Here is a 25143-nt window from a genome sequence, read left to right on the forward strand (position 1 = left end):
TTTAGGAGACTGCCACACACTTCCACCACTGATGCAACCCACTTCCACCACCCGCTGAAGCTGTGAATTCATAGGAACCTATACTTCTATTTTGAGTGAAACAGTACTTTGTTTATAGAATCTAATGCAGCAGTAAAACAAGGTAGCTTTTCATCTTATGAACCAAAGAGTGACTAAACAGAATCTACATGGACACACTGATGAGGGATTCAGTTACTCTCCATTTGTAGCTCTCCACTCCTGGGTCATAGTACCTTTTCAGTGCCAATGCCCACCTTCCCATACTCAGTTAAGTGCATTTAATTAATTCTGGACAGTTCCCATAATCAGAAATGAAACCAGAATAAAAGAGGTTGGGTTTAAAGCCCAAACAAATTGTTAATCTGATCTTTTAAACCCTATCCGATACCTGTATACCATTTTCACCCAACCTGACACCATGCAACCCATACATTCCCATATAAACACATAATATATACAATTCTCGTTGTATGTTGTTATCGTCTCATTGACGATCCACTATGGTCCATCAACAACTCCTTTCGGTGTATCCATTCCAAATGTAGAGTTTGCTTTGCTACATACATATTTTATGGTAGGAATCTTTGGATCTGAGATGTAAGTAGGGACCACCTTACACTACTTCGATCAAGGTGCCAGGCGTGACGTGGACTCACCACAAACTGCCGTTTCTTGATGGGGAGTAGGGCTACAATGTGACATGCCATTACAAGCCAGCCCTTTATAAAACAAAGACCTACAAGAATAAAGAAAAGTTAAAAGATGAATGATTACTCTCATCTCTTGTCAATTTTTCAGGGACACGTGACTTCGTGGCATGCAACCACCTGAGAAGCTACAAATATTATTCAGACAGTATCATAAGCAAAGAAGGGTTTGTTGGATTTCCCAGCCCCACCTATAATTCGTTTGAATCGGTAAGTATGACTAATAACCCGGGTAGCGGGGTGAGCAATTCATTCAGAATTGTAGGAGTTTGCACCCATATCAATGCCTCACCGATAATTAAGTATGGGTGGAAAATCCGTTCCGCTCGTGGATTTTGCGGATTTTCGGTAAATTCGCAATCCGCGAGATTCGCGAATTTCCCGCAAAATCCGCAAATCCGCGAGCAGCAGATTTTATGGCTTGCTCGCACTGTTCGCGTGAGTTAGCGGCTTCCCAGTTCAACTTCGCGCCCCGCGAATAAGCGCTAAATTGCAGAAATACGATCTTAGCAAAACTGAAACTACTTACCAGGTTCAAAAGTTCAAGCTCATCATTAGTAGCCATTTCCTGTAGTGCTTCCTGAGGGGCCCCTCCAGAGTTCAGTTGCCTACTTGCAACTATTATGTGACCCTGCTCTGACCCTCAGAATAGTTACACATATGCCACAAAGGTCCTGAATTACAGCTAAGGGAGACAAGCAGGAGCCAGGCTGGAAGTTCAAATCCAGTGACACATTAATCAGCCCCTAATTCATTATTGTCAGTTGGGGCAGGGCAGGTGTTGTAACTAATTTTGCAACAATGAAAGCACTTAGCAAGTGCAAAAGATCACTAATCAGGAAGCACTAAGGAAGCAGGTGCCAGCTAAAAAAATATTCTGTGACACATTAATCAGCCCCAAATTAATTCAGGTCACTTGAGGCAGGGAAGGTGTGCTTTGCTTTGCCACAATAATGTACACTGGACAACCAGAGGGTGCTGTGATGAAACAGAGGGTGGCATGGGTGAGCCAGAGGGTGGCATGTGGTGACAGAGGGTGGCAGTGATGAAGAAGAGTGTCCCAAACAGGCTGGACACGTAGAAACAACAAGTTCGCAAAACTTGCGACCCGACAGGTAAGTTCGCGTTTGCGAAATTGTACAAAAACCCTCGCGACCTGGCAGAAATCCGCGCGAACACAAAAAAAAAAAACATCCGCAAATTCGCGGATTTTGCGGATTGCGAGTTCGCAAATCCGCAAAATTCGCGAACGTGAGATTCGCAAAATTCGCCCATACTTACCGATAATCACCCTTGGAATTTATGAGACAGCAATAATAGGAAAGAATGGTGCAACCATATATTTTCAGATTAAAAAAAATACATATTGCTTGCACAGTTGATTGCTTTTAGAATTAGGCAAAAATTCTGAACATGTGGCCTACAGACAAATGTAAAAGACACACCAGCTCCATGTTTAAAAAAAAAAATATATATATATATAATATATATATTATATATATTATATATATATTTATTACTCAGTGGTTTTGGGGCAACTGTTCGATTCTGGTACTGGGGGAGCCGCCCTCCAGTGGGCTGGTCGATTGAGATTCCCACTTGCATCCATTTCTGTATACCTGAAGTGAACGTAGCAAGCAGGAGCGGTTCCATGATGCTGGTACATCCGTTTGGGTGGTGCATGTACCCTACGGCTAGGACTGCTGTTATGTATCCATCAAGTTTTGCCCTTCAAAAAGCAGGGCAGTAGCAGAATCGAACAGTTGCCGCAAACCCACCGAAGGGGAGAAACAACCACAATGACCACAATGCACCGCCAGCACACACCAAGAAAGTGAGGGCGGAGCGCCGGTAGGCATGAAATAGAGTGGTATTGTTGAGAAGCGGAACTCGTTATCACATAAGCGCCTGGGAAGAAGGAGACTGTGTCTCCGAAACGCGTCAGCAGTGGCAGGAGAGCTCACGCTCGACTAAGAGGCTCACTTGAAATTCAACAATAAAGGAAAGTAACCTACCTGAAGTGGTGTGCAGACTTGCTTTTTGAAGGGCAAAACTTGATTATATATATATATATATATATATATATTACTCAGTGGCTAGTTCTAGTTGGGTCTGCTGTTTCAACGTTTTTTGTGTTTCTAATTACTTTGGCTCTGTTTGACGAATTTCCACAAAACCTTCCAAAAAAGAGCTATTTGTTCACTTGTTTGTGCATGAAAATTTCTGGGTCATCTTTCGAGCGGGTCCAAAAAATAAACGTGGGCCCCAAAACGCAAAATCCCCATGCAGTTTTCACATACTTCTTTAAAAAGGGCTACAGCAAATACTGCTAAACAAAATTACACCAAATTTGGCAAGAAGCTAGATTTTGGTCTGCAGATTGTGCTTTTTGTTATTCGGTGTAAATCTGTTCAGTAGTTTTTCTAGAAATTAAGGGTACAAATATTTGCATACCTGGACGGTTGGGTCAGTGAGAGGCCCCCAGAGACTCTCGCAGGAGTGCTAATTTAAAAATAGAGTGTTCCAATTGGACCAGGGAGCGTTATTTCCTTTTGGCTCTGGCTGGCTGCTAGCAACAGGAGAAACAATTTGCTGGCAGCCATTACAGGGCTTGAGGAGTTAGTCTCTTCTAAATAAAAGTAATATAAGGGGGCAGGGGAGGGATACCCTGCCACCACTAGGTTCAATGGGGGGCCTAGGTCCCATTGGGGGGGGGCAGAAGCACTCCCTCTGATCCAAATGCAAAAATAATCAGGAATTTTTGCCATGATCCTGTGGGACTCGCATGGGATCGAAAAACAAATGGCAGCTGGGGCCGCATTCTTCAATTATAGGGCCTGGGGCGTATCCCCGGGTGGGTAACTCCGCTCCGCCAGCAGAGTTTCAGGAGATTTACCTACTCCGTGTTTCGTTGCGAACTTAGGCAAAAATCCTATGTGCAAGACGTGCACCCTAGGGGTTATCTAAGAGGAAGGAGAGTGGCCATGGCAAGGAGGAGGCAGCCACTGCAGGTAAGTGCCTTTTTTAAACATTATAATTACTTTGGGAGGGGTGTGGGAGGGGAGCGGAGTTGTTTTCAAAGTACATGGAACTCCGGGTAGAGGCACTACGCAAGCTCCGCCCGGGCTTACTGGGGAGGCGCCCCCGGGGCAGCATTGCTCATTTAAGGGAAGGGTGGTTTGTGGCCCCTCTTTGCCATTATAGGCCAAGGGAGACCAACCCACAGGCTGCATAACATATGGAGGAATGCATGGCCCTCTCCCGAGGCTGATTTCAGCTCGGGGTTCCCCATATGTTTTTATGGGAGGTGGGTGAATGCCCTACTCTTAAGGCCACTTTTGACACCAGGGACCCCATCCCTCAGTGCCAAATCTAATACATATGGGGAGAGGGCTGTGGGGGGCCCCTTCCCCAAGCCATTATAGGGCCAATGCAGCCCACCCACGGAACTGGTTTATGCCAAAAAGGGGTGCGCTAACGAGGACACAGCAAGTGAGCAGGCCCTGGAGACTGCACATCCCTCTCTTTTTTCAAAATTAGCAGCCTTGTGGGTTGTGTTACCCAGGGCCTAATAAGACTTAGCGAGTTGGGCCACAATGGTCCCTCTAGCCTTTGAAATAAAGATGGGCTTGGGAGATGAGATGCCATCTTTTAATATTAAAACCGCATCCTATGCTGATAAAGCTCAGTTGATTCTAATATTAAATATAGATTCCACTGACTCAGAACATCAGTTTAAGCTATGCCTCACAGAAGTCATCTGTTGGATGACTTCCCCCTTAAATGTTACACTGAAAAAACAGATATTATGCTAGTAAGTCTAATCATTTCAACGCAAACTTATGGTGGACCATCGACATTCCTCCCCACCCGATGCTGTAGAGGTGGTAAAGATTCTGGGAGTAAAATGTGATACCTCTCTATCTTTTCGGCCACAAGCATGAGCTGTGGCAGGGAAGTGTTTCAACTTGATAAAATACTAAAAAGTTCTTTGATCTGAGTCCCTGCTCTGTAAGAAAGACAGTGGCAATAGCCCCCATTACATCAAGATTAGATCACTGCAACAGTTTGTATGCAAGCACCAACAAGATGGTATTGAAGATATTGCAGATAGTGCAACATTATGCATCACATCTGGTACTGAAACTGCCACACCGCTCCTCTGCTTCACCATCCCTTAAAACCCTTCACTGGTTACCTATCCACAAAAGAGTACTATTTAAGATCTTGGTAATTACCGTGAGAGCGTTCAGAGCACTAGGGCCCTAATATTTAACTGCTAGGTTCACATCTTATGCTACTGCCTAATTGCTCAGATCCTCATCAGCAAATCTACTAAACCTCTCTCTTCCAGGTGCAAGACAAAAGGAGGCAACTCTTCTCTGGTCTTGGTTCCAAGGCCTGAAACCTCTTACCTAGTCATCTAAGATCCACACAATCAGGACCTCTTTTTCTGGAAGTTTGAAAAAACCTGGGGCCTCATTTATAGTTTTTTTTACCATAGTGCAGAACAGCAGGCCTTGCTGGTGAGACGCCCTCTGGCAAAAGAAAAGGGCAGGAATGCGACAAATCTATTAGATATGGCACATTCCTGTTCTTTTCCCCTGCGGAGGCACACATGGGCTGCTGTGCCCCATCGCAGGCACCTTTGCACCATGGTACAAGGGTGCCTGCATTGCGGGGTTGATTATTTTATGCAGGACAGGAAACCTTCCTGTACAAAAACAATCACAAGAGTCTTTTTCCTCTATGTGTGCTGCAGAATGGGTCTCCGGGGCCTAATGAGGCCCATCGCCACTTTAAAAAAATACAGTCTTAGGGGATGGGGTTCCCATTGCAACAATAGGTTTAGGGTGGGAGCATATGATATTCCTCCCCTTTTAAAAATGATTGATATAGCCCCAGGGGATGCAATACAAGGGGCCTATAAAGGGTCTGGGACCCCGCGGCCAGGCCCTGTGACCAAACCCCTCCCACACATGGCCAAAGGCCCTGCACAGCATGGAATTGCCTAACTGTGGCTGTGTGCAGCGGGAGTTGGATTTACGCATGGTAATAAAATGTTACTTTAAGTTAAAAAAACCTAGATAAACAAAAGGTTAAGGTAACGTTACAGTTTGGTAAAATATTAATTAACAATGTAACGTTTTAAACAAATCATAGAAATTCACCAGTTATAGTTAACTCAAGTAAGGGGATGTGGCCAAGATGAACCCAGTCCACCGCTCACCCTCCTATGGGGCTCGCGGTCACCGGTGATGATAGCCCTACAGTCGCTGTAACCTTGAGGACTATTGAGAGGGGAAGCAACCCCAGTGGACCTCAGCCACATGAGGAATTCACCCCATTTGGAACAAGGAATTCAGCTGCTTCCAGCATGGTATGCTGGTGTAGAAGTGGGGCCTGCGACTGCATTGGGCTTCTCGATCCCCTCTACATATAGCGGCATAATGCTGGTGCTGGCCCTCATCCGCAGCCCCCGATTGTGGTGTAACATTGCTGGCAAGGCCCCTGGGTGCTACCGGGAAATTGGTCCTGGCTGCGCTAAGCTGCTTCGCCGACCCAGGCCCCAGCTTGGTGAGGGAGATATGAGGACCCTGCCTGCAGCACTGTGCACGATTTGTTCAGCAGTGCTTGGGGTGACCACCCACCGAGTCCTGCGGTATGCAGCATCAAGGATTCACGCTGTATTCCACTCTTCCCTTCTGTTTGCCTTCAGCATTGTCCCTCACTGTCCGGTGCACGGAGGAGCCTGGGACTGCTGTGTAGTGGCCTTGTTGGGCCTATAGTTCCTCTCCCTCATGGCTGACCAGACCTGTGCAGTATGATGCCTGGCCCAGCCTTCTTGCTTTACACCACTGCCATGGGTACCATTATTTCACCTATTAAACGCCCCGAGGCCACCACTTCCTGACGCACTGAGGCATTGGGAGCAAGGCCATGAACAGTGGTCGATAGGTTGACCTCCATGTCTGCCCTGCATATTTTGCTGCCTTAACTGCCCCAGACGGGGTTGCTGGATTCACTTCTTCCGCTCACCTTCCTCTGTGACTTTCTGACTTCCTATGCTCATCCCTGCTGAGTCACCCGCCTTCCTTGCTGCACAGAGATCTATCGCGAACTTCATTGAGCACATTGTGCTGCTCCCCCACAGGGACTGTGATTGTGGGACTTGGTGAGGTTTTGTGCATAATGGACTATTCTCCTTGCAGGTGCTCCTGCTCCTCTGATTGGCCACATGGGCCGCCCCAAGCAAGACAAGCATGATGCTGGCACATGGGATGCCAGGTGCGCTGATGTGGGAACCCACTGGACGCATTATTAGATTGTATGCTGTCGGACTACTAGCGAGCGTTCAACGAGATCTTAAAAGTGGTCTCGGACAGTAAATCCTCCCTGGAGCTGATGCCTTGGTGATTGACATGGGCCTCATGCGTGACAACCACAAGAAGTTGAAGAACTGGCTGGAGGACTACGAATCTACATTGGCTGCACTCAAACAGTTGTCACCGAAGCAGTGGGTGGAGTATCACAAGGGCCACTCCTGCTGCAATATTGTAAGGATCCTGGGGCTACCAGAGTGAGCTTAGGCCACAGCATGGAGCTTTACCTTGAGTAGTGGCTTTCACAGAAGATGCTAAGGGGTAAATTCTTAATCTTTTCAGTGGATCAGTGGTCCACCTGTTTTTCCTCTGATGCCTATTGTTGCTTGTCTCTTTAATCACGGGGAGAGGGTCCATATACCACAGGTGGCATGTGCAAGGGCCCTTGGGAGTAAACAACTCCTCTGTGAACATTTTCCAGATTATACTGCAGGCGTTTAGAGACACAGGACATCGTGCTTGGAGGCGAAGAGGCAACTCTGCAACCTGGATATAAAATATGTCTTGCAGTTTCCCACCACCTTAAAGATCATACATGAGGGTCACACCACCTTTTGTCCAACTCTGAAAGAGGCATGGGCCTGTCTCAAATGCCGGCGTGTCGCCACCCAAAGAGGAGAATGGTGGTGGTGCCGGCAGTTGAGGAGGCCCTGAAGGCCCTGAGGCAGAAAATGGAAGACGGTCCCACTAAGAAACAGGTGGCCAGGGAGAGGGCCCAAGCAGTAGCAGCTGCAGAGTGATGCAGCACACCCCTCCCCCTCTTTTGGTCAGGGCTGAACAAGGGGACCATGCAGCAACCGACAATGACCTGGCCCTGGCAGATGCCCTGTTGCAAATTAAGTACATGTATTCCATTTCACATCAAGGATGGAGGAAGAGAAGCAAAACTAGAGGTGAGACAATGTCCCTCCCTGCATTAGGCTTAGCAGGAAAATTACTAAGGAAGAGAGTGTGTTTAGTGAACTTAAGAGGAGTGTGAATGTACTAAAGAAAGAGGTAAAAAATGAGGTTGGGTGTTGATGTGTTGTATATGCGTAGAGTGCGAAGAATGGGTTGAGAAAAGACATTGCCATAAACACTCAAGGTGTGCAATGCTGCCCTTAAAAGAGAGCAGAGTGGTGAAGGGATTTTGAAGGGTAGAAGCACTGTTGTACGAAATTGGATTCTTGTTTGGGGTGGGTGATTATCCACATGAAGGAATAATCCCAAATCTTGTCAGGGTGAACCCTCAAAGTCACTAAATTAATCACAGCTCAACCCCCTGATAGCTATGGCACGAAGCAGGAAGGTTTAATTTAGTGCAGTCTAATTTATGCAGTTCCAAAACTGTAACAAATTAAAAATGCAAAGTAATAACATTTCTACAAAAATTAGAAAAATTGAATACAATTATAAAAACCTAATTATATCACAATGACAAAAATCCAACAAGAGGATCAGGAGAAATTAATTTTTTTTAAATTTTAAGTAGAAATTGCACCAAAAAGCACAAAGAGCCAATAAAAGTCAATAATCGCAATAGACCTGGACATAGGTGCAATTTAAGGTTCACCACAATGCAGCTCGGATACACCAACCTGGTTTGGCTTGGCCAAAGATTTTACCTTTGGACTTATGGCCTAATTATGAGTTTGGCAGTCCGAGCACAGCCAAACTCATGGTGGCGCAGCAGTGGTGATCTGCCACCACCACACCGGCAGTCCAACTGCCGGATTACAACTTGGGTGGTCGAACCACCATGGCACTGCTGAAACCGCCAGGGTTCAGAGATCCCTGGTGGTGGCGTGAGGGCTGTAAAATGCTTGGGGGTGCTCTGTGGCACCACCAAGCATATTATGACTTTCCTCAATGCCAGCAGTCTCATGGAGGCTCTTACTCCTAGGTCCTTATGCCTAGAAGCCCCCCCCTTGGCCAGGTGCCTGCGGGTGCATGCATGGGGGACATGTTGTGCCCCCCTGTGGGCATGCACCCCATTCCTGCATGCCATAGACTTCACAGTGCACTGGCGGTCCTGCTGCAGTGCAGTTTGAAGCTCACATATCAGCCTTTAAACTGCACCGCCGTGAGACCACCACACCACCCGCCATACCATGCTAATACTTTTATTCTAGTGGGTGGCGACCCTGTTTGGCAGTGTGGTAGCGGGCGTTGATGTGGCAGCCTGCTCCAATGCCGCCAAACTTGTATTCGGGCCCTTAGTCCTTTAAGACCCTATTCACCAAAGAAGTGCCCATCTAAAACTCTCCAGGAGGCTTTTCAAGAGTCATAGGATGCCAGGCAGAGGTCAAAAGCAGGGTCCAGTTCAGGTCCATTTGCCACTGGTTAGTTCGGTACTTCCAGGAAAAGGCCTTTTCTAGCTTGTTGTATCCCTGTAGCTTGCAGCTTGAACAGGAGGTCAGCCTTATGACCTTTGGAGCTCATTTATTTGTCCAGGATATAAGAGGGAACAGATCCAGTACTTCAGGGCCCTCAGCTCACAAACACCAGGTCTAGTCCTCTTCTGATATTGTGCAGTTCCAGAAAGTATTCTCAAATGGGTGCCCAAAAGGAGTTAGTTTTATGCCTGGCTCTAGCACGTGGTTGGGATGACATTGACACACCCTAACCAATAAGGTAAAGTTTCCCGGGCCAAACCTACCCATTTTGGGCATTTTCAAGATGCCAAAAGTCTTTAGCTACACTTAACTTGAGTTCTGAGAGCTCGGGGTTAGTGTGATAAGTGGACTATGGTAATCCTAGTGACCTTCTATAAATGGGAACTGCCTGCACACCCCACCTGAGAGACCTGCACTGGCTCCCTATGAACAAGAGGATTACCTTCAAACTCCTCACCCACGCACACAAGGCACTCCAGAACATCGGACCAGAGTATCTCAACAGCCGACTCAGCCTCTACACCCCCACCCGCCAGCTCCGCAGACCGCGCCCTCGCCACCGTCCCCCCCATCTGAAGAGTGACCGGCGGAGGCAGATCATTCTCCCACCTCACCACCAAAACCTGGAACACCCTACCCATCCGCCTGCGGCAGACCGAAGACCTTCTAACCTTCAGAAGACTTCTCAAGACCTGGCTCTTCGAACATTAGCAGCTCCCCCCCAATCGCCTTGAGACCCTAACAGGTATGTAGTGGGCTCTATAAATGTTATGATTGATTGATTGATTGAATAATCTGTTTAGTGAAATTAAATTGAATGTGAACTTCGTGTTCTAATTGTACGCTACCTTGAAACCCGACCTGCTCCTGTCAGGGTAACAATCTATGAAATGGGGCATACAGAACGTGCCCACCCCTGCAAGGTGCACAACCCAAGACCCTAAGGTTCATATAATGATATAATCAACATTTATCTAGTTTTAAAGCGTTGTTTCAAGCATTTATTTCACTTTCTTAGTAAACATAAACTATAATTGCCATTACTTATGGCTTATATTGCATCTATCAAACATCAGCATTATGATGTTATAATACAATGTTAATATTACAATATTCACATCTCATTGCAAAACAGTGCTACACTCATTGTTTTATGTCCAAGGCTGTGCTCCCAATGCATTTCGGGAAATCTCTTTGCCAAGGAAACTCGAAAAGTAACAAATAACAAAATGTATTCAATGATAATGAAACAGAAAAACAAAAAGCATAGAAACAGAAAAGGCTTGCCCATGACCCATCAATTTGCTGTGTTTGCACATGCTGTTGCTCTAAGCGTTCTCACCCATGCGTTATTGTCTACTACTACCAGGTGTTACTGGAGAGAACTGTCTGCACTGTTATTACCATATCCACCCTAATTGCCAACAGTATGACTGTAACACATGTGATGAAACCACCAAAGCACAACAACTACCACCATATGAACTCACTGCATGCTTGTGCATTTGAGAAATGGTGATCCTAGTCCAAAAGCAAGTAAGAATTGTCCTATCGCAACACCTAACCACCTTCAATAAAAAGGGTTCAGTTCCCGAATGGAGGGTTTGAGCAATTCTGCATCTTTCTTTTATCTGACTGTCTTTTATTCAGGAACAATGGGCCTCATTACGATGGCGGACGGACTTTAGTCTGTCAGCAGTTGATATGGATTTGGGTCCGGCTGCCTATGAGGTGGCCTTTCCACAATCCTAATCACGATGCGACTTCCACCACGATGGTCGCATCACCTATAGTTTGCGATAAGCATCCCGCCACAATGCAAAATAGAGGGTACACATCCCTGCACTACGTGGCAGGCAGACAGCAATGCCTTCCACATGGGGCAGGGATATGTAGGGGGGCACCAATGGTGCGCTCGACGGTACATGTCCCTGCACCTGGGACCCACTACGGGCCCCCAAATTCGTTCCCGCCATTCGTTTTGCAGCTGGTTGTCCGCTGCAAAACGAACGGAGGAAAGGGATATCATAATCCTTACGACGGTGCCTGCACGGCACCGCCGCAATTTTAGCTAATGTTTTTCTTCTGACAGGCGGTCGGAAAAGGACCACCTGTCGGTAACGTGGCGGGCGGTCTTTACAACTGCCACGCTTAACTAACCATCATAATATGGCGGGAGGAAAACAGCAGTACGATGGTGGAGGGCCCACTACCGACCGGCTGGTGGGGTGGGCCCTCCGTCTTTAAGTGATATATAATATATATATATATATATACACACACATATATATATGTATATTCCAAATCCTGTTGTAAACGCCACGTCTTAAATCACACGCTGGAGTCAAACAGGACACAGACCCAAACTTCGTGCTGATTACTTCTTTATTTGCCCAAGTGTCTGAGACGCGTTTTGCGGCGTGAACGCCGCTTGTTCATATATATATATATATATCAAAACACTACCCTTGCAGGCATAGAGTGACGCATAAATTATACAAAAAAGAAGCAGAGAACACTGGGCAGTTCCCATTTTTAGGTGGAAGGCTGCTCCTGTATAGAGCACCCTCAACACCAGTGACACTCTAAATTTGCTCACCTCAAATGTCTGCTTTTCTATCAAAGTTTTTAAGCATAGGATTAGTACAGTGCTATCCATGCCGAGATAGAAAGGGAGATATGTGTGTATGTATATATATATATCTCCAGTTTACGAATACTAAAAGGGTCCATGAATAGAGCAGACCTCCCCAAGGTCTCTAAGACGTTCTTGACATAGGACAACCAGGAAATTTTAAGACCCTCCTTACAGTTTAAACAATCCCTGATTGAAGGTGGCAAGAGGACTCAACCAGAGTGATAACGGAACTAGTTTGATATAATCTTTGATGTACTGAAGACTGAGCTTCTCATGACAAAAGTGGAATAGGATGGAGGAAGATCAAAAAAACGGTGCAGACAGTGATACTTTTCAAGTTGGATAGCATACGCCAGCCGCAGCCCGTGTAGGTAAGAGCGGTGGGGAGGTGGGGGGATTTCAACAGACAACGATGTGGGAAAATGAATTATGTATTGAATTTTTCCTTGTGGTCGTCTGTCAAATCCACCCCCCCCCCCCCCCCCCCAACCCGGCACCCACTGCCCCACTGCTCTTACCTGCACAGGCCACGACTAGCTCATTCATTTGAGAATCCCCAAACTCCTGCTCTATACAGAGAACCCAGGACACATTTTCTGCTCTACATTTCCATCAAAGGGGCAAAGGGCTTGCTGCACATTGCAGTAGATAAACAGAATAAGGTTCCAACTGAATTGTATAGTTTCTTACTCCGAACAATCAGACTATCACTCTTGAATTAGAGTGAGCACAAGTAATCTCCAAATATGGGAACTGAAAAACTTTTGAGGGAACGTTATCATTAATTGTTGAAGCCCTTACGGATTGTCTATGACATCCATATACCTTTTGTTTTGAATTAATTAAAGTTAGTCCCCAAACCTAATTCTGACATAAAATGTGAAAAGTCTCTGGCTAAGAGCAGAGCTTCAAGCTATTCGGAGTTCCAGCATTTAAGACTGCGTCAGTTAAAGGTAAACATAGAAAAGGGGGTTGGGGGTTCTCCCCCCCCCCACCAAAAAAGAAAAATGTTGCCTGATCAACTCTCTTCTGTGCTTATTGTCCTTCGGGCGAGGAGCAACGTAATTGTGTATGTCTGTCTACGTACTGCCTTTTACAAAAAATATAAAAAGGACAAAATAAAACAGAGAAAAAAAAGAAGAATTCCGTCCATAGAAAGAAACGAAAAACCGTGAGTATATAATTTTCTACTTATTATAAAACCTTAACCATGAAAATGTCATTATCATGCATAGTTATACAACGAAAATAGTTGTAAAGGTATGGGTGGTAAAGGCATTTTCGAGGTAAATGATATTTGTGGTAAAGCCATTCACGTTGTAACGCATGTGTGGAAAAGGCATGCGTTGCAACTGAATGCTTTGAAACATCATACAACCCCGCATAAAATAAGACCACTACAGGTAAAGATCCCTGCTCCACTAAAACATTATTCAAATCATTAATGTAGAGAAGTAACAAAATGGGTCCTACAACACAGCCCTGACTCACAAAATCCATATTGGCAAGGGTTTACAATTGTGTACTCTGAGGCCCAGCCAATAATCCTGTTAGAAGTCTTGCTTCTCTGAATTTGTATTGGTGAGGCAATAAGATAAACTTCTTAAAGATGGGTACAATGTTGGCTGACCACCAATGATGTGGTATACAATTAGCAGCTATCTTATTAAAAACATTTGTAAGTAATAGTGCTCAGAAATCAAGATTGCTCTTAAAAAAAGTAAATGGGCAACCCCTCAGGTCAAGGCGCCTTAACGGACGTACGCATCTGTAAAGCATTGATAGCCTCACATAACTCAACAAAGCTATCATTACAATGACAAGGAATTTGGTCCAGGAGTGGCACTTCTGGACAGAGCTACGCAGAATAAATTTGGGAAAAGTGAGCAACCCACTGTTCAGCAGTAATGTGCACAAACTTAAGCTAGAAACGATAAAATCCCTATCCCTGATTACTCAGAAAGTGCATAACATTCATAGGAATCGCAAGCAAGCATTATAGAATCCAATTTGTGCCTGCATAAGACATGTTTGTGTCTTTAAAAGTTGCCTTATAACGTGAGTAACATGCTAAATTATTGCAGTATCCTTTTGGCCCTGGCTTCTGGATATCAGGGGCAAAGTGCAAAGTGTCCTTAAGTCAACAAAAAAGTAGGAGTCAGCAAAAGGTGAAAAATCAGGCCTCGCCACTCAGAAAAGGTGGTTTTCCAACAAGTCTTCGTGGAGTGGAAGAGGGCAGCACTGATGTGAGTGTGCCCTGGTATGTACCAGATAATGTAAGTCTGGGAAAGGTCAGTGCTTTTCGAAGAAGTCAAGTCTCCTAACAAATTCAATATTCATAGCTAATGTGAACAAATTCTCCTTTTCTGTTCACAGTGGCCTTGGTCATTAATTAATTTCAATTTTTTTAGTACTGTTTATTTCTTTACGTTTGCTTTTTTGAAGGAGGAGACAGGTAGTTGTAGTACATATAAGTAAAAAAAAGTGTAGTATATCATCTCCTTCTACTTTCACCATTCAGTCATTCATTCTGAATGTATTATCCCTAATGTTTCCCATACAATGTACTGATGTGAAGCAACTGTTGAACACATTTGGGGTTGGTCGGTGTCAGAGCATGCACCATGCATGTCATGGGTTCCATATAGAGCCATGGCAGGACGGACCGCACATCATGTGTGAAAATTGACATCAACCACTATAAATGGCATATAATAGCCCGAAGTCTTGCAGTAACAATATAACAGAGGAAAACCTTGGGGCAGAAATAGGACAGAAGCTTTACTAATGGATGTAGTGGCGTAATGAAATTTGAGGGTGCCCACCTGCAAAGTACATGGAGGAGGCCACCCAACCATGGACCCAGTCAGGAGCTCTCAGGCCAGGGGCCCCATGCACAGCACCAGAAAGGGGCCCCTTGGAGCTCAGGCCCGCCCTCCGCAACACTGGTGGTGCGGGGGCTAATGCTACCCTACTGCTATGAACTTCAATGGAAGCACATGTTCAACATCACAACCGCATTGTCCACATTAGGATTCTCATTACGATGTCGGGTTGAATCACTTCTGCCTGACGCCGACTCAGTCATGGGACCGACCAACACCCGGTCGTCGGTCCTGACCACCCCATTAGGATGTGATGTAATCAAGCATTTAGTACTGTTCAGTTGCATTCCTATATTTCACTATGGGAGCATGCATTGGGAGATGCGGTACAAACCTGAATCCTGTGGCAGGTAAATAAAGTGCAGGGATCTACAGGTCTCCGCTCGGCCCGCACCTGGAGGCCCTTTACCCCTCTAACCTGCTTTCCGACATGGTTTCCAAGTCAGACAGACCGGCATGGAAACCATGTCGGAAAACATGCATTGTAATCTCAAGGGCGCAAAGAAGTGCCCTTGAGATAACAGGCCACATTCCGACTGGCAGACAGGCTCTCCAAGCCTGTCGGAAGCAGCCGGGATGACCACTCAAATTCCTTTCCCACCGCATCCAATAAAATGAGGCAGTCAGAAAGGAATCCAACCGTCCCATTGCGATGCGGCCCAAAAGGCTCCGACCAAAGGTCAGAGCATTTACGGGTTGTATCATAAACGGTCCCTGAGAGGGAAATCTTCACTGTAGCCATTTGGGCCAACAGTTTATCTTTCTGAGATTGATAACATGAGTTAGATTGAGCGGTTAACTCACAGTTATAGGATGGTTACTAATATCACATGTAGGTACCAAGGTTTTCCTCAAATTTTGTGGTGTGCACTATAAATGAATTTGATATTAATAATCATTGAAAAAGTGGCATATTGAACTCTCTGATTGTCAGAGTCCATGTGTTTCACGCCAAGAACTTCTCCCATCCGAGAACAAGAAAATAGAATGAAGCATGTTGTTGAAGAGAGTCTTAAATCACAAAACACCTTTTCCTTTCTCCAGGGCACTGGATTTCCCTGTCCCTCTATAGGATGCCCACAGATGGGCCACTACGCCAACACCTACTCTGGTATTACCAAAGTCAGCCAGAAATTTTACTTAAACACGGGTGATGCCAAGGATTTTGCACGTAAGTTTCATACCTGCATGCAGTTTTTTTTAAAGAATATTTAAATATTAATTGTATCCGTGATAATATATATCTGACCAAAAAGTCCTTAAAGTAGGGGTGTTGTAAAAGACAATTCTCTCTAGCATAATTACCACAAAATTACTTTTAATTATGCATAATTGTATAAGAAGCGTAATCAAGCATTTAGCACTATTTTCTTAGTTCATTATGCACATTTGCATCCAAAATGGTCCAAAAGATGCATTTTGCAGTACGAAAATAGTACTAAATGTTACAGGCCATGAGCAGCAGTTGAGAGCAGTCGCTCTCTCCCTCTCATTTTGTTGTTTCTGTGCTCCTGAAGTAGGATTGTTGTCCCAAATTAGCCTTTATTACTCACGCTCGAGTAATCACGTAATTTCGCATCACAAGAGAAATTAGTTAATACTGAAAGTACTCCAATTACTCTGGTGTAATTAAAATTTCTCCCAGACCTTCCTAAAATCAGAGCAGGAAGGAATTGCAGAAAATGGAGACATGGAATGTGCTTTTTCAAGCTGTTTGTTAACATCACTCCATTTTCCTTTAGTAGCCCATGATCAATAATATTGTGAGCAGCCATCTACATATTCTTTTTTTGATGGTTGTTTTGACTTAAAATTGATTGGCCTGCTTTCACCCCCAATGTCCTTTACCCTGTCTTCTCCTTCTGAAGACATCTCTAGGGTCGCGACCCAGAACTTTAGTAGCACTGATGTGGAACACTCTGTGAAGCCTTGGAGGATATTTTCCTCCACACATGTCACATGATCGAATGAACAGGTAATCAGTTATTGAAAAAAAGTTGCTGAGGAAGGACTGATGGAGAAGTGAACTAATTGTAACTGGTTTACTGGTTGGCAGTAGACTAAAAATTGACCTGCCACCCGGATGAATGGGTAATTGAGGAGCAAAAAACTTGCTAATAGATGGTTGATGAAAGTGACTTACGGCATATAGAGCGAATAGTCGGAATACTAACTGTTGTGTTTGCAGTACTTATGTCCACTTAGGGACACCGTACCCATTCCCTCTGGCATGTCATGAGCTGACTGTTCTAGAATTCTGGCAGACAGCCGATGATGAGTGAAGACTCCGGTGAACGGTTGCACTGCCCCAGCGGGTCTTGACCGGAGCTGTACTTGTGTTGGTTATGCCAATACATTATTTCTTCATTCTACGCCTGTTCGCTGCCTCTTTACAATTTTTGGCAACGAGTGACCAACACAAAGATTCTACGTCGTGCAGCCTTCAATCTACAAGACGATTTAAGACTTATTCGAAACCCCTTCACACCAGGTGTGATTGCTGCTACACACAGTTTTAGGACAGCACGGAATTTCAGATGTAGGGCTGTCTGTGAACTATTAACGCTCAGGTCAGTCACTACATTCTAACATGGACATTGTCATGGTCCAGTAGTCTGTGCGTGTCTGTGACTTTCGCTCAAATAAAACAATATGTGTACACCAGTGGCCGCCGTCATGCTGTTTGGAAGAATTTGTTTAGCATATTTGGGTTGCATGTGGTGAGAGTAGATTTGGTTCATACTGATTTCAGACATTTCAGATAGTGCGCCACACTGCTGTGACGCTTTACCGTTGGATCGTGCAGCTAGGTCACAGCTGTTTGCGTGCTGTGTTCAGTTGTTTACTGCACCCGCTGTAAGCACACGCATTAACATAGCCTAGGTAACAACGTGATGAATCATCTACGTCACCGAGCACCATTGTGGAGGAATATCTCTGTCTTCAAGTGGCAGCCTTCTAGACTACTAGGATTACGTGCCTAGGCTTCCACGTCTGCATGCAACGCAGCGCCCTTTTGGAAACACATTTTCACCTCAGTGCTGGTGTGAGAGGACCGACTTCAGCGCTCCTTCAAAATTTAAGAACTTATTGCAAATAAGCGCTGGTCAATTGTGCTCTCCAATGCTATTGGGCACAGCAGAGAGGGATCAAGTGTAGCTCTTGTAATGGGTCAGGCTGCATTCCATGTTAATTATTAATTGTCTACGTGACCTGCCAGTTGACAGCTTGCTCCTTCCAGGTACTTCCTGATACTGTTTGGTACCCTTTTTTGTGGTTTACCTGAAAGAACCTTGCACTTGGTTTACATCACATTCTACTACAAGATACTGTACTTGCATTCAGTAAACTGCTCCTCCCTTCAAACATATAAGCATGTCTTCTGGATACATATGGAACCTAAGTCCTCCAAAAATCTTTCTACCATCTGTGGGTGAACCAGTACTTAAATGGGAGGAGTGGAGGGAGTACTTCACAAACTACAGCGCCACTTTTGATGATGAGGAGGACTTTTTTTTTGTTGAAAATTTCTTTATTGACATCATAAAGTCACTGTTATATAACATATTTCCCTTTGCATTTAGTACATAAAAGTAGTACAGTGTCCACAACAGTATAAAATCCAATAGTTCCATTTTCTGTTTTTCTGCGTAAATGCTTAGCTCCAACTCCCAAGTTCCTACCCTTCCCTCCCCCGTCCCAGCACTCTCTCAATCCACATAATGGTTCTAAGTCGGCATTGACCCGTTCATAATTATTCACTTAGTATCTTTTTGGGTCTCTTGGTCTCTTACATTGAAACATAATCAAACAACAGACAGTGTTAGCGAGGTCTGCATCTCGTACCAGGGACATAGCTTTCCGGACTCGGTGTTCATGTGTGGCTCTTAGTGCACGCGGTGTCACCAGGTCAGCATGGCATGATGAGGAGGACTTCACAGCAGAAAAGAAATTTCAAATACTCTTACATTGCTTGGGAGCAGGCGGTATTAAGGTGAATAATGGTATAAATAAGAAAACTAGAGCTGCGGATGAGGGCTATGTGTACACCATGCCATCAATGATTTGAACAGTTACTATAAACCCACAGTCTGTGTGGCTGTAGATAGGTACAAACGTTTCCACAGGAAACAGAGCACGGAGGAATCGATAGATGAGTGTCTTTGCCTTAAAAAACATAACTCTTACTTTGGTGAACAACATGATGAGTTCATCAGTGATCAAATAGTAATGCAAGATTTGAATACTAATATTCATGAACATTTATAGGACAAGGGTGAAAGTCCATTGCAAACTGTCAATGACGTAGCAAGAAAGGCCGAACCTACTAGGAGGTGTGCCAGGGCAGTCCTTTCTCAAAATAAAGAAAAAAAAGATGAACATACTGTAGCTAGGGTGAGGGATTCTAGAACATTTAGCAAAGCAGGGAAAGTATATTGGTAGCAGCAAAGCAGTTACTAGTAAAGCCTATGTTAGTAACAGAAAGTAAGATTCAGATGCGGTAATACCAACCACTTGGCCAATGAAAAGAAATGTTCATTAAAAAAACTTACATGTTAATTTTGTGGGGTAGGAGGGCATTTTCAAAATGTATGCCAGAAAAGAACGACTAATTTTGGCAAATTGGTAGAACATGAGGATGAAACGGCAAACATTATGCCTGATGAAGAAGATGTTAACATGTGTTTGTGATTTGTCAAAAGTAGGGGTAAACATTTCCATTGTGGCCCTATACTATAGCAAACAAACTGGTGTGGGAGGAAAAGTTTGTACCATCCCTGGGGGAACAATTGGAGACATCTGATATTACTATCAAGATGTTTCCAGATGATCCCCTGGAGGTTTGTTTAGAATGAGGAGGAATTCAGCAAAGGTTTACTATGTAAATTTCCCCCAAACATTTCTGGAACTACAGGTGTTTTAAATGAGTGTAAACATAGAATTCATGTTAGGCAGGTGCCATTCTAAAATCCACAAGGCCGTCTTTAATTTACAAGACGAAGTAAAAGTACAACTTGAAAAATTGCTTGAAATTGGTATAGTAAAACAGGTGTAGTTTTCTGAGTTGGTGGCTTCCATAGTTGTGGCTAAGAGGGCCAATGGAAATTTGAGGCCATGTGTTGACTTATGTGACCTCAATGACAACATCATTGTTGATCAATTCCCTCTTCCACCGATCAACGAAATGCTGGCCCACACTAAGGGTGTGAAATGGTTTTCAACCACAGACCTCAAATCGCCCTATAACCAGGTTCCCCTGCACCCAGACAGTAAGAGCATTACCACTTTAATTACGCCTTTCGGTCACTACCGTTTCAAGAGAGTCCCTTTCGACTTGGCTTCTGCTGCCACAATATTCCAAAGGTTGAGGCACAAACTTTTTAAGGGTGTAAAAGACATACTTATGTTCCAAGATGACATTTTAGTCATGGGGAAAACTATAGAAGAACTTGACACTAAATTGACACAGGTTCTTAGTGTCCCTGATTCAAAGGGTATAACAGCCGAGCAGAGCAAATGTAAAGTTGCATGCACAGAAGTAACCTATATGGGACACGTAATCACACGGAATGGTATCATACCCAAGAAGGAGTTATTGAATGCCATATGAAATACTCCTGAACCAAGTAACAAGGAGGAGCTACTCTCGTTTTTGTGTCTTGTTGAATTCTACTTGAAGTTCATCCGGAACTTCTAATGCAAAATCTATGACCTAAGACAGTTGCTTACGCACAAGAAGATGTTTGTGTGGTCAGATGCATGTCAAAAATCATTTTGTACACTCAAAAAAGAAATGTGTTCTTTTCCTCCATTGCAAGGTTTTGACCCAATGTTAGCGAACATTATTGTAGGGATTGTACATATTCTCACACGAGCTGTGTCACGAGCGTTCAGCAATGTCTGGCAGCTCGTGACACGGGCGTGATCATGGGGACGTAATGTTATGTTTTAAAAACATGTAGAATGCAGACTGTTAAAGTGTGTCTCGTTACTGTCATTCTGACTTGAACCTGAAGACTGAAGGAACGGAATAAACCTTGTCTGCTTCTAACCATCTTCCGTGTGGTTATTGACTTCCCTACACTGGCGACGGGCGGGAGTTGTTACCTGCATAAGAGGAATTCAACTTTATTCAGATTTTACCGTTTATTGGATTTTACAGCGCTTTCAAATATACACGAACAGTGCTGGAATACCACTAATTATGGGAAGCAGAAACGGAAGATCATACTTTTTATTCAAGGGAAGCGGAAACTGAAACTTTTTTTTTTTTACAAGAAAACTGCCGTGGATTACTCACTTTTTTTCTCCGACATCCATTGGAAATTAACTTCGACCATCGAGCATCTTACACGCGCGAGAGCTCGCGCATGGTTGTTCTATTGCCGCTGATCAACGCGACCTGTGAAGTCATCGCGCAACGTCAGAAACAGTGAAGACGGATTCCCGGAAACTGTTTTCCTATACTAAGGACTCTGTCAACACTCTCTGAATTTTAAAGGCACAGCGCGCAAATAATAAACGACCATTTATGAACTCCACAACTTCAAGAGACATCGCGTTGGAGATCTCCTTTATTACAAGGTTTTCAGTGACACGCACACTGCGTGTCCCACAATTTGAAAATTGATAACATTGATAATTATTAATTTTAAGTATCTTAGTCATATTTCCTTCTTGATTATCCTACATTTAGCTTATATTCAATGTACATATAACTTATACTCACAAACTGCATTAGACGTATAATTGTGTGTTGAATTGACTTATAGTTAGTGTATTTAACAGGAAAATTAACATGTCAGGCATTGTACCTCCACCTTCATTTTTGTCTTCACCTGGTGAACCACCCATGGCTTGGGAGATTTGGGAACCTGTTTTCTTGGCTTATGTTGATGTGTTAGAAGAAGGGGAGTGTGAGCCAGAAAGAAAACTATCACTTCTAAAACATTGCTTGGGTGGTATAGCTTTAAAAGAATTCAAAACATTACCAGCTTTAGTAAACCCAGGGAACATCAATGTATATGAATATGCCTCTTCACAGCTAAGTTTAAGGTATGGAAAGAAAAAGAATGTAGTCATGGAGAGATTTATATTTTATTCTCGCAAACAGAGAAATGATGAACCAGTAGAGGATTTTGTATCAGCCTTGAGATCCTTAGCTGTCACATGTGATTTTGAACACATATCATATGAACAAGTGTTAAGAGACCAGATTTTAATGCGAACTAACAACAAAAAAGTACAGGAACGTCTTTGGACAACTTCTGATATGTCACTTAATAATGCTATCGATATTGCCAAATCTATAGAACATTCAGAGAAATTTGTCAAAGAGATTAGAGGCAATGATAAAAGTGATGTTTTTAACATAACTAAAGATGTAGATAAACCCAAGAAAAGTTTTTATCAAAGGAATGAATACCTATCTAGGAGTGATAACAAATTCAAGAATCAGAAATATGAAAGAAAAACTTCCAAGCTACTATGTTTTAGATGTGGCAGTGACAGTCACTTAGCAGACTATAAGTATTGTCCAGCTTTAGGGAAAACATGTTTAAAGTGCAACAAAAAAGGCCATTTCACAAAATGCTGCAGATCAGCACAAGGAAAAATGAACTGCATACATGAATACTGTGATGATTGCCAACCAGATAATGAAGAAAAGTTTCAAGTCAATACAGTTATCAACGCATGTGGGGACGAAAATTGCAAAAAATTTCCATCATGCATCATAAATATTGATGGAGTGAGTTTAGAAATATTCGTAGACTCATGCGCATGGTATACATTAATTTCCTTAAATATATTTAAAGACAAATTCCCAGACAGAAAATTACATGAGTCTGATGTCTCTCCTGGTGGATACACAGGCCACAAAATTGACTTAATTGGTTACTTTTTAGCAAACATACAATTCGCCAACCGACACATGACAGGAAAAATCTATGTGTCAAGATCTGGATTGTCACTCCTAAGTTGGCCACACCAATATGAATTAGGGATGAAAATTGATCCCAGAGCCAATCCACCTGTTTACGTTGAACAAATATTAAGTGTTCCAAGTGTCACTGAGAATAGTTCACTAATAGTAGAGAAGTTGCGTGATTCTTTTCCTACGGTTTTTAGTGGTAAATTAGGCCAATATAAGGGATTTGAACACACCATCAAGTTAAAGGAAAACGCCATCCCTGTGAGACATAGAGTAAGGAATGTTCCTTTATCATACAGAATCAAACTTAAAGAAATGCTAAAAGATCTCTGTGAGAAAAACATTATTGAACCCATAGAGTCATCACTTTGGGTTTCCCCCATTGTGATTTCGGTTAAATCCAATGGGGAACTCAGATTATGCATTGACCTCCGCAGTGTAAATGCAGCAATTTGGGTTGATTCACATCCCTTGCCCAACCTACATGAGATGGTCTCGACACTGGCTGGCGCACAAGTATTCTCGTGTGTTGATCTAGCCAGCGCATACCATCAAGTTGTATTAGCCGATGAATCTAAAAACATAACTGCATTTATCACACCTGAAGGATTATACAGGTTTTGTCGCATGCCTTTTGGTTTAGCGAGTGCGGCCTCAGTGTTCCAAAGATTAATGAGGGATACTTTGGAGGGTTTAAGTGGGGCCATAGCATTTCAAGACGACATCTTAGTATATGGAAAAGATGACAATGAGCATGACAACAATTTAAAATGTGTGATTGCTGCATTAGCAAACAAGGGGCTAACACTGCGCATTGACAAATGCAAATTTAAACAAAAGGAAGTAGAGTATCTCGGACATACTATAAGTGGAATGGGAATCAAACCTAAGAAAAATCATGTCAAGAGCATCATAAATGCTCCTGTACCTACTTCTAAAGAACAACTTGTAGCATTTTTAGGCCTTATCGAATTTTATGCCAAGTTTATACCGAATTTTTCAGTAAAAGTTGATCCATTCAGGTGCCTACTAAAGAAAAACGTAAAGTTTAGCTGGACTGAAGAAATGACAAATGCTTTTCAATCTTTAAAAATGTTTATTATTAATGCACCGTGTCTCAAACCTTTTGTAATTGGCATGAAATGTATCATTATGGTGGATGCTAGTTCTTCTGGTTTAGGTGGAGTACTCCTCCAGAAAGATAATGAAAAAGAATGGGTTGTTGCTTATGCATCAAGAGCTCTGAGAGATGCAGAAAAAAATTATTCTGTAATAGAGAGAGAGTTACTGGCGTGTGTTTGGGGAGCTGAGCACTTTAGACCTTTTTTGTGGGGTACAAGATTTTTGATAAAGACTGATCACAAGCCTTTAGTGTATCTCATGGCTCCAGGTGGAGGCAGAACTATGTCGGCACGTCTTGCAAGATTAGCGTCGAGATTACAATCTTTTCAATACACTATTGAATATGTTCAAGGAAAGGCGAATATGCATGCCGATTGCATGTCCAGATTGATTTCTGATTCAGGGACATCCGCAACAATTAAGGAAGAAGAATGTGAAGTAGCTTTTACTTTTCACGACATTAATTTGGTATGTGGTGAACAAATGTCATTAAAGGAAAAGGATTGGATGGAAGAGATGAGTAAGGATTTAGAATTGTGCAGTGTCAAGAAGTACCTTATTCAAGGCTGGCCAGAACAGAGGAAGTTAACAGGGAACTTAATGGGTTTTTATAAAATTCAAGAAGAACTTGCAGTAGAAAATGAATTGATTCTTCGTGGCGATAAAATTGTTCCACCTTTTTCTATTAGGAACTCTATTCTTAAGATTGCCCATGAAGGACATTTTGGGATATCTTTCACCAGAAGGCGTTTGAAGGAGTCATTTTGGTGGCCAGGCATTGACTCATGTGTAGACCAATTTGTACGTTCTTGTTCTTATTGCTTAAATAGTGACAAGACTGCTGTTGCCTTGCGCCCTGAACCATGTCCTGTCGAATTACCTTCAAGTCCCTGGCGTAAACTTGGGATAGATATCATAGGACCTTTTAATTGCTTACCCAGACAAGAAGCTTTTGGCATAGTACTTATAGACTATTTTTCTAAATGGCCAGAAGTCAAAATGGTAAGGGAAGTCACTTCGTGTCAAATAATAGAATTCCTAGATGAGATTTTTTGCAGGGAAGGCATTCCTCAGGAGAT

General features: G+C 43.4%; 1 protein-coding gene across 4 annotated transcripts in view; it reads left to right on the forward strand.

Moving 5' to 3' along the window:
• LOC147712123 (pancreatic triacylglycerol lipase-like) overlaps positions 1-25143 on the forward strand; it is a 201179-nt gene that overhangs the window by 140874 nt on the left and 35162 nt on the right. For all 4 annotated transcript variants that reach the window (XM_086922907.1, XM_086922905.1, XM_086922908.1 and 1 more), the window contains 2 exons: positions 820-938; positions 16054-16180. In XM_086922907.1, the coding sequence (XP_086779033.1) occupies positions 820-938; positions 16054-16180 (246 nt within the window). The remainder of the gene's footprint in view (positions 1-819; positions 939-16053; positions 16181-25143) is intronic.

Source organism: Lissotriton vulgaris, chromosome 5, assembly GCF_964263255.1.
Source record: "Lissotriton vulgaris chromosome 5, aLisVul1.2, whole genome shotgun sequence".
Lineage (NCBI taxonomy): Eukaryota > Metazoa > Chordata > Amphibia > Caudata > Salamandridae > Lissotriton > Lissotriton vulgaris.